We start from the raw sequence: 10547 nt of genomic DNA, 5'->3' as shown, positions 1-10547 counted from the left end.
GTCACATCCATGTTCGCCTCGAAACATCGTGAAGAAGACCCCCTCGACGTCTGGATCACCAGTCTCGAGAAGCAGAACGCGTACCTACGTGGCACCCCGTGTTTCTCTTTCTAGAGGGCGGGGAGGAGTGTAACCCCGCGCTGGGGTTACACGAACGAACCTACGCCACGCTCGCTTACCGCCCGCTCCCCGCTCGCCTCATCCTCGTCCCCCGCCCGCTACCTGCTCGCTTCCCGCCCGCTCCCCGCTCGCTTCTCGGATAGTCCAACGTTGACGCCTGTTTGGGCCGCTGTCACCCGCACATTATATATACCTGACCCGCTCCCCCTTCGTTGCCCAACTCACTTCACGGCAACGAAGGTACGTAGTACGCGCTCCCCTCTGTATTCCTTAGAACTCACTTCACGGCAACGAAGATTCGTTCCCGTTCTGTTCCACGTCCGATTCAGTGAAGCCGTACGCCGTCGCATCGACGAACGAACTCTTCGCGGGCTCATCTCTGCCGGAGCTTGCGACGAGGTTCGTCAGGCGATGGTGCGTCGCGAGTACAGCTCCCTCGCCGACACCTACGCCACCTGGAAGGAGGCTCTGATCTGTTTCGACGCCGAACGCCTATCCAACCGTAGGCGTCGTTTCCGCGAGTACGAGCAGTTCTCAAAGGCTAAGTCTACTGCCGTCACGAACAAGTCTCGCTTCAACAACACCTCGTCTGGCTCCGGTTTCTCTTCTCGGTCTGGTGCTGCTTCTGGATCTGGCTCTGGCAACAAACCTTCCGCTGGGTCCTCTAACGGGCTGGGACAACTGTCCGCTGACGATCGGAAGCTGCTAATGGACAACGCCGGTTGTTTCAAGTGCCGCCGCATCAACGCCGGTCACCAGTCAAAGGAATGCCCCAATGGCTTCCCCAGCGTCGGTTTCAAGACGCCGGCGGAACAGTTGAAGGGTATGAAGAAGGACGCGCCTCGCAAGGTCGCGGCGGTTACGGTAGACAACGAGCACAGCGACGAAGACGACTACATCAACGTCGCCGCAGTCCGCGCGACCTCTCCCTTGGCGCAATGCTCTGGAGTCCTGTCGGAAGGAGATAGCTCGGATGACGATGTACGTCCTTCTCCGTTCACGTCCCCCCACCTGTCTTGGCCTGTACACATCAACGCCCCTTCTGGCTTCCACGAAGTGTCAGCGTTGATTGACACGGGTTCACCCTTAGTATTGATTCGCGAAGACATCGTCTCGCGTCTTCAACTACGCCGCAGACGCTTACAAAGCACCGTGCCCCTCGGAAACGCTTTCAACGGCGGAGGGGTTGAGGCAACTGAGTGGTGTAAATTGACGGTCTCAACACCGGACGGGTCGTGGACTTCTGTATCTTGCAAGGCTCTTATCGTTTCTGAACTGTGTTCGCCTCTCATTCTCGGCTCTCCGTTCCTTGTCCGCAATCACGTTCTCGTCGATATGTTTAATAAAGCGTTGTGGCATCCACCGTCCGCTCGAGATCTGACGATTGCTGCCCCCCGAACAACGAGCTCTAAACCGGACTTCAAAGCGCGTCGAGAACAGAGAAGGCTCGACAACGAACTTCTTGTGTTGGAAGCAAGCTTGACGCGCGCGAAACACCGCGACGTCGTTCGCGAGCTGAAGATGATCACCCCAACCCCACCGGAATCGACCTCAATTCCTCCCGACTACTGCGTCGCTGCTCTGCGGGAGAGGGTCGAAGCACTCGCCGAAATCGAGATGCTCAAGCGTGAGGACCTCTTGATGAAAGAGGAGTTCGCTGACTGCTTCCCAGAGGACATACCTCACATCAACGAACTCCCCACCGACGTGTATCACGAGATCAACCTCAAGGACGCGAACATGACAATCGTCCGCCGTCAGTACGATTGCCCGAAGAAGTACAGGGAGGTGTGGCGAAGCTTGCTCGACGAACACATCGCCGCGGGCAGGTTGCAACCATCCTCAAGCCCTTTCGCCTCGCCATGCTTCCTCGTACCAAAGTCCGACCCGTCCGCGAAGCCGCGCTGGGTGAACGACTACCGCGCCCTGAACGACAACACGGTTCCCGACGTATACCCCCTCCCGTCCATTCAGGACATCTTGTCCGACTGCGGGAAAGGTACGATCTGGGCGAAGTTAGACATGACTAACTCGTTCTACCAGACGCTCGTCAAGCCCGAACATGTCAAATACACTGCAGTCACGACACCGTTCGGCCTTTTCGAGTGGAAGGTCATGCCGCAGGGCGCGCGAAACGCGCCGAGCACACATCAACGACGGATGTATAACGCGCTACGTCCTTTCATCGGTCGCATCTGTCATGTTTACCTTGATGACATTATCATTTGGTCGAACAGCGTCGAAGAACATAAGCGGAACGTGCGGACGGTGCTTAATGCCCTCCGCGCACACAAGCTTTTTTGCTCTTTGAAGAAGACCGAACTGTTCTGTGTGGACCTGCGTTTCTTGGGTCACAGGATCTCGCGCGCGGGCATTCAGCCCGACGGAGAGAAAGTTTCCAAGATCGCGAACTGGCCGACACCGAAGAACGCTACAGACGTCCGCGCATTCTTAGGGCTAGTTCGCTACGTCGCAAGTTTCCTACCTCATCTTGCTGAGCTGACGGTCCCTTTGAACGGTCTCACGACCAAGGAAGCCGAGAAGGACTTCGAATGGACGTCTGTCCACGACGCCGCCTTCGCGGCCGCCAAGGAACTCGTCCTAAGTCACGAGTGCCTCACCGTCATCGACCATCTCAACATGGGCGACAACAAGATATTCGTCGCGACGGACGCCAGCGACTACTGCACTGGCGCCGTACTCATGTACGGAAAGACCATCGTGACCGCGCGACCGGTGGCCTTCGAGTCTTGTCAACTCAAGGCCGCGGAGCTCAACTATCCTGTCCATGAGAAGGAGCTCCTCGCTATCGTCCGTGCGCTCAAGAAATGGCGGATTGACTTATTAGGTGTGCCGTTCACAATTTTCACGGATCATAGGACCTTGGAGAACTTTGGCACGCAAAAGCACCTGTCGCGTCGTCAGGCGCGCTGGCAAGAATTTCTTGGCCAGTACGATTATAAGATCGCATATATCAAAGGGGAAGAGAACTTGGCCGCGGATGCGCTATCGCGCTTACGCAGCCAGGTCGTCGATCTCTCTGAAGTCCCCGAATCAGCGATCGCCGCGGTGCGCCTGGCGCACGGAGCAATTGACGCTCTTAACCGCGCTGAACGCGCCCACGTGACCGCGCCTCTGGCATGCGCGGCAGTGAGCACATTGCGCGTGTCCTCGGATCCCGCCTGGCTCGCCCGCATTCGAGCGGGATACTCGAACGATAAATGGTGCATGCGCCTTCTGGCGATGCTGAGTGATGGGCACCCTGACGTTATCAAACGGCTGCACGCGGGCTCCCTTGACGGTCGCGAGAACGGTGGTGTCACCGTGCGTCACGGCCTATTGTATCTCGGAGAGCGACTCTGTATCCCGCGCGTCGCAGATCTCCGCGAAGGAGTGTTCCGCATGGCACATGATGCTCTTGGTCATTTTGGTTTTGACAAGTCATACGGTGCCATCCGCGACTCCTTTTTCTGGCCCAAGATGAGGACAGAACTGGAGACTTTATACATCCCGTCGTGCGACGCTTGTCAACGCAACAAGGGCCTGACGCGTAAACCCGCCGGCCCCCTGCACCCATTGCCCGTTCCTGACGGTCGCTGCGAGAGCGTCGCAATTGATTTCATTGGAGCTCTGCCAGAAGACGAAGGTTTTAATTGTATCGTGTCCATGACCGATCGCCTCGGCTCTGATATGCGATTCGTGCCCTGTCGGACAGACATGACTGCGGAAGATTTCGCAGGCGTTTTCTTCGAACATTGGTACTGCGAGAACGGATTGCCACTGAACATCGTTTCAGATCGCGACAAATTGTTTGTCTCCCGTTTCTGGAAGGCTCTGCATCGCCTCATCGGCGTGAAGCTCAACATGTCCAGCTCTTTCCACCCGGAGACCGACGGGTCAAGCGAACGTTCGAACAAAACCGCGATCCAAATGTTGCGCTTCCATGTCGCGCGCAACCAAAAGGGCTGGGTGCGCGCGTTGCCTCTCATACGCTTTCAGCTGATGAGCACCGTCAATGGTTCCACAGGCCAGACGCCGTTCTACCTCAGGCATGGACGTGCGCCTCGCGTCATCCCGCCTATCTCGGACCACGACGTCGATGACGTGATGCGTCTCATCGACAGTCAAGACGTTTCCGCTGCCCTGGAGACGCTGCGTCGACTGGAAACAGACGTGATGGAGGCTCAGGATACCCTTCTCCTATCCAAGGCAGCGCAAGCGCTGCACGCCAACACGTCGCGCGGTGTAGAACAGCGATACGCGGTTGGTGACCGCGTACTCCTCTCCACTTTCCACCGCAGGCGCGAATACATGCAACGCGGATCCCATCGCGTCGCGAAGTTCATGGTCCGCTTCGACGGACCGTACACCGTTGCGCGCGCGAACCCCGACAGCTCTTCCTACACACTCGATCTGCCCGCTTCCATGAACGTCTTCCCGACATTCCACTCCTCCCTACTCCGCCCCTTCCTCGACAACGACGACGAACGCTTCCCGGGCCGCGCTAACCCGCAACCGGGCCCGATTGTCACTCCCGAGGGCGAGGAAGAGTACTTCGTCGAGAAGATCCTCGATCGTCGCCGCGCTGGGCGCGGTTGGCAATACCTCGTTCGCTGGCTGGGTTATGGCCCTGGCTCCGACTCCTGGCTGCCCGGTCGCGAGGTGGACAAGCTCGCGGCGCTCGACGAGTTCCTCGCCACCCTCGACTCTGCTTAGGAAAGTACTCCTTTTCATATTCCTGGTTATGTATATCGCGCTGGCTCGCCCCCCTTTTGTTTCATTACAGTGTCCCCCGCGCTGGTCGCGCCGTCTCGCTCTCGTGCCTTGCACCAAACTCGTAGCCCCGCGTCCCGGCGACGTGTACTCCCTTCCCCCCCCGGCCGTACGACTCTACTCCGACAACCGTCTTCCCTGTCCCTGTGTTCCGTGTTTCATTTCTTTTTTTTCCGTCGTGTTTCTCTTTCTAGAGGGCGGGGAGGAGTGTAACCCCGCGCTGGGGTTACACGAACGAACCTACGCCACGCTCGCTTACCGCCCGCTCCCCGCTCGCCTCATCCTCGTCCCCCGCCCGCTACCTGCTCGCTTCCCGCCCGCTCCCCGCTCGCTTCTCGGATAGTCCAACGTTGACGCCTGTTTGGGCCGCTGTCACCCGCACATTATATATACCTGACCCGCTCCCCCTTCGTTGCCCAACTCACTTCACGGCAACGAAGGTACGTAGTACGCGCTCCCCTCTGTATTCCTTAGAACTCACTTCACGGCAACGAAGATTCGTTCCCGTTCTGTTCCACGTCCGATTCAGTGAAGCCGTACGCCGGCTTACAAGTGAATATGGTACTCTCGCGAAGCTGTCAATCGTGTGCGGGCGTAACGACCGTCCTTTGTTGCGCAATCACTTGCCAATCTGCAGCACATTTAACGCAGTGGATACAACAGGTCTGTGATAGAAATATATAGCATGCAGATACACATGCGGGCCTCATACTTATGGAACCGCACTGGTGGTGCGCCTGCCAGGTTCAAAGACCACCCGCCCCGAAGACGGCGGCCGGACAATGTAGTTCTGTTGCCGCTGACTGTGGCTCCCGAGACGAATGCATGTTCAGCCCAGAACCTGTCCCAATAGATGGTAGTCACGGCCGCTCAAAACGAGGGCGGTCCTGACAGGTCGCGTACCGAGCGCCCGCCGTCCGAAGCGAGCGCGCCCTCCAATCTGTGAATCGAGACTACGCCGCGAATCGTACCGCGCCGCGTATTCACGTCTAGCCCTCCCGCGGTGCGACCGCGAGCACCCCTGCCCGCTCTCCCCGTCTCCGTCGGCTCGTCGTGTCGCGCCCTGGTTGGCGCGGACCCCAGTGGGTTCGGTGCGCTCCGCCGGTCCTCTCGTAACGGCGTCGCCTCGTCGCCGTCAGCAACTGATTGCGCGCGACGGGGGCGGGCTTGGCTCCGGGAGACGGTCACCGCACGGACCATGGTGCGACGCGGAGGAGACGGCCCTAAATCTCATCAGCAATAAGTACGAGGGCGGTTGCGACACGAGCGTGCACACCTTTCCTGCTCGCCCCTACCCCTCCGTCATGCTCCTGCTATCCCCGCGTAGGTGAGAGCGCGCCGTGTTCATGTTGGCCAGGGCTGCCTGTCGGAGGTACGTTAGCATCATGTGCGGCATGTGGTTCGTCACTGACCTTGCGGTCCCAGGCTCCCCACCTTCAGATACACGTCGAGGCGACGGTACACACAGCATGCACCATACAACGGTCGTCGTTGAGGTTCTGATCCTTCTTCGCGGTGAGTACTATTTCTTGTGATACGATAGAAGTCGTGCCGTGTTCGTTCCCCTTATGCGCCGTCATGATTCGACCGAGCACCCGCCCATCCCCCTCGGTTTCGCGCAGACGCCTTCGCGAGCAATGCTGACTGGTACGTACATGATAGCACCAGTCCGCCCGGCTCGATACGGCGTCAACCTGGAGAACACGGCAGTAAGTACGTCTGCTATTACTGAACGAGAATGAGGTTGAATCTCTCACTTACCTAGATGTCCGCGGTCTACGCCGCTGCTCGATACGACGGGTGAGTGCCGTCACCTGGGGCTTGCTTTCGCGTGCGATTGTCGCCAGGACACATACAAAGCCGAGGATAGCAAGCGAACGGGACGGTGGTGCACCGCCGGTCGGCGTGCGGTACCAAGTCTCGCGGACAGATCTGTCTTGATGTATGTATTCCTTGCGTGTCTCGGGCGGCGTCGTGTTCTCCCAGGACCTCCGGATCCGCTGACATTCTCGATACAGACGCGACATGTATTTACTACCAACCACGCGTCCCGGCGCATCTGTCCGCCGCGCGTTAGGTACTGACTGACGGTGCATGCCCGCCGCGCTCGAACGCATCCCAGACGGGCCGGAACGTCTCTAGCAGGGGCTACGGTGCGTTAGCTTCTTCCCATAACCAAACAGGCGCGGTACTCACATGTGATGTCTAGAGCGAGCGACTCCGCGCGCACAGCACCGAGACGGTACTAGCAAAGGAGGGCGACTCGGAACGGAGGCTGGTAGCCGGGGCGGGAGAGGACGAGGGCGTAGATCAGTATCTAGATAGGCGAGGCGGCCGCAGCGCAGACTCGTAGAGCGCGGCGCGGCGCGGGAACGTTCTTGCGGCGGCGGGGACCCGACGAGGCCCTGCCTCCCGCCGCCGTGCACCTCGCACACCGCCGTCCAGAGGCGCCGAGGCTTCTACCTCCCGGCAGCGCGGCGTCCGCGGTGAGGGCGCCGCGCACGAGCGACGCGGCGCGCGTCGCCGTCTCGCTGCGTTCGCGTCACAGCTAGCGACCGGGTGCCTGGGATATCGATGATCTGCAGAAACGCACGGTGAGTCTCTTGCCGCCTGCGGATGGCGGGAAACTGACGAGCGTACCGCGGCAGGGCGAAGTACGCGCTGCGGGGCCAGCCGGCGGCCCACACGTCGAGGAGGCGCGAGGCAGAGTGCAATCTGGCACGAGATGGTGAGCATCGCGCGGTGACACGGCGGTACGGTACATGTCGGCTCATCTCCCATGTCTCTCACAGGAACAGACCGGCGGCGCGGACGGCGCGAGCGGTACGGGAGGGGCGCAGGGACGGGACGACGGGCGGGCGGCGCGGACCGATGAACATCGAGATGTAGATACAGGTACTACAGACAGCCGCACAGCCGGGGGGGCGCTCAACGTGGGGGGAGCGGGGGCGGGGGCTCGTGCGGCGAGGTGCTGCCTAGGTAGGTACAGCCCGACGTCGCAGCCCTCTCCCCCCGTTCCGTGCCTCGAACGGCGCTCGGAGTTGTGGCGGCGCAGAGGGCTCGTGGAGACGCTCTCCGCAGCAGACGAGCTGGCGGCGACTGCCACGAAGGACGAGAGCGAGGGCGGACGCGGCTCCTGCGCGCGTCATCAGCCCCGCAGGCAGTCTTCTCCGTCGCGACGCGTACTCGCTCGCGGGCCACGTCCCCCGACGAGGTACCGTCCTGCGGGCGTTCGTGCAACGCCGTCGCGTTCTGCGGCGCCAAACGCGGGCGGGCAGCCGAACGCGCCGCCAGGCGACGATGACGGTGACGACGACGACGTCACGGCCCGCGACGCGTCCGTACGCGGAGGAGACCACAGCGCCGCGTGTGCGGTGCACCTGAGATGTACCTGCAGTGCCGTCGAGTCGGGAGTTCGCGTCAGGGAGTGCCGACGCGCATGGAGATGCGGTCGACCCCGCCGGACCACAAACACACCCGAAAATGAAATCGTCCGGACGCGCTCGAACGCAACGGCGAACGATAGCAATCGTGTACGGGCGTCCTCGTGCCAAGTTACGGAGCGGTGCGCCGAGCAGGAGGGCCGGGACGCCGAGTTTATGTTTTTCGCCAATGGAATCGCCCGACGCACCCCAAATATTTTCTGCTCGGATCGCAACGAAACGTCGTCAGCGTACGCGTCCTGGTTCATGGAAGTGCGGCGCGTCATCGACGAAGGTCGCGAGGCCGCGGTCCCTACGCGAGGTCGCGAATAGTCGTCCCGGGACGACCGCCGGCGCAGCCGTGCACGCGCAATCGCCCCCGGGCGTTCTGCGGCTGGCGGGATCGACAGCGGGAGCATACAGCGATGCCTGTGCCAAACGGTGCCGCGGCACGATGCGTGCACGAGCGGGGATGCGGCGGCGAGTTCGGCCGTTGCCCATGAAATCGACGCAAATCGTCCGATTTTTTCGGCTCCGAATGCGACGATACTGCCGGGGTGTATGCGTCCTGGTTCGCTGGAGCGCGCCGTGAGACTGAGAACGGCTGCGGGGGCGGCGTCGAGGCGCGAGGTCGGCGGCAAGCCTTGGCGCGAGGCCGCCTGAATAACGTGGCGTGTGCGCGTCCAACGGCGCCGAACGGCGTGACTACCGTCATAGTCCATCGCAGGGACATCCTGTGAGATGGCAAGCGCGAGAGGACGCCCGTACCGGCACTCAGGACAGTGTTACGCCCATTTCTGGGTGTGGGCGGGCTTAAAACCGGACCTGGTGAGCGCAGTTCGCGTGCGGGCGGGATGGGAACTCACCAGATGGGAGACAGAGGCGGTGTGCACCGCGCCATGTCAAGCGGGGACGTGCCAACAGCGGGGCGAGTGCGGCAGACCGGGCGGAAGGCCGCAGAGAGGTCGTCGTCTCAGAGAGGGCGTGGAGGGCGGAGGACGTTGGCGGCGCATTCGTGCGTGCAGCGGCGCACGTATCCGAGCACGATGAACGTGCTGTCAAAGTTCCACAGCGGGGCGTTTGGATTTGCAGACGCGGCGAACAGATCTTGGAGGGGTGGATATGCACTCTGTATCCGGAATGGTGAGCGCAGTTTACGTCGGATCGATATGGAAACGCACCGGACGCGAGATTAGCGTGCTGTCTACGAGCTGGCAGAGAATGCGCACGCGGCGCTGAGCGTGGGCGTAGGCAGAGGACGTCGGGGACGGGAGAGCGGCGAGCGAGCGCGCGGCGTGTATTCCTGGCGCAGGACTCTCACGGCGGCTTCGTGCTCGCACCGGGGTCACTTTACGAGTACGCCAAGCGTTGTACAAGTGCGTAGAAGGCGGGCTTTGCGGGCGAGGCACCGTTCGCGATCGACTGGAAGGGCGAGTAGGAGCTCAAAAGAGACACCGTCCGCGGTTCCTGGTGTGCGCGTGCGGCCGTAGGAACATGACATGTTACTCGAGTCCATGTTCTCGACGTACACTACGAGAAGCGAGTCAGCGAAAGGATGGAATGGACGGGTTTGTGTGCGCGGACCCACGGATAGGCCGCAGACGGGCGTCCGCACATATGGGCAGGCTCGCATGCAAGGGACAGCGGCGTGGCGGGTCGACAGAAGAGGCGCGAGGAGAGAGCGTGCGGTGGAGGGCGAGAGAGACAGGCACCCGCGCAGCGCGATCGCATCTAGGCGAGCTGGGTGGATTTAGCAGAGGAGGCCGATGGACGCGTTGTGGCTCGAGCTCGCGAGTGGACGTCGAGTGGTCTTCAAGGGCGTCACTCGCCCGCCAACACGTCCTGGACGGAAAGGAAGCGAGCGGGACCCGAGGGCAGACGCTGCAACGACGGTCCTAGCCCGCGACATGTCAGAGAAGCGGCCGTTGGCGCCCGTCGCTGGAGCAGCGTCAGTGCATGCATTCGCCAGGGCACACCGCCGCAATGACGATAAGACGATCGATAGGCCAGCGACGGCCGGTGTAATGGGGGAGGGAGTCAGGAGAGCGCGGGTCGTCATCTGAGTTGGATCTCGCGCTGCGTGCTCGGCGCTCTCCACGATCGGGGCCTCGTTGCCCTCACTCATCGCTCTTCCTCCCGTCCTCGTCGTCCTCCACAGCGAGCTCCCGCTTTCCTCTTTCCACCGCTCAGAGGGCCGCATCCACGCCCATACCCGCCGCTGTCCTGCGCTTG

At 61.3% G+C, this 10547-nt stretch overlaps 2 protein-coding genes across 2 annotated transcripts; one reads left to right on the top strand and one right to left on the bottom strand.

Moving 5' to 3' along the window:
* Nucleotides 1-531: 531 nt before the first annotated feature.
* On the top strand, nucleotides 532-1926 carry TRAVEDRAFT_114523 (uncharacterized protein; the record flags this gene model as incomplete). Its single annotated transcript, XM_008036351.1, has 3 exons — nucleotides 532-1143; nucleotides 1312-1584; nucleotides 1642-1926. Coding segments are annotated over 3 exons (1170 nt in total), but the record flags the coding sequence as incomplete, so codon positions are not given.
* Nucleotides 1927-8598: 6672 nt separating this feature from the next.
* On the bottom strand, nucleotides 8599-8843 carry TRAVEDRAFT_26665 (uncharacterized protein; the record flags this gene model as incomplete). The annotated part of the gene is made up of 1 exon (XM_008035392.1): nucleotides 8599-8843. A coding segment is annotated over one exon (245 nt), but the record flags the coding sequence as incomplete, so codon positions are not given.
* Nucleotides 8844-10547: the final 1704 nt, after the last annotated feature.

The sequence above is a fragment of the Trametes versicolor genome, assembly GCF_000271585.1.
Source record: "Trametes versicolor FP-101664 SS1 unplaced genomic scaffold TRAVEscaffold_2, whole genome shotgun sequence".
In the NCBI taxonomy this organism is placed as follows: domain Eukaryota; kingdom Fungi; phylum Basidiomycota; class Agaricomycetes; order Polyporales; family Polyporaceae; genus Trametes; species Trametes versicolor.
The sequence above is the reverse complement of the archived record's forward strand: the minus strand, read 5'-3'. Positions and strand labels throughout refer to the sequence as shown.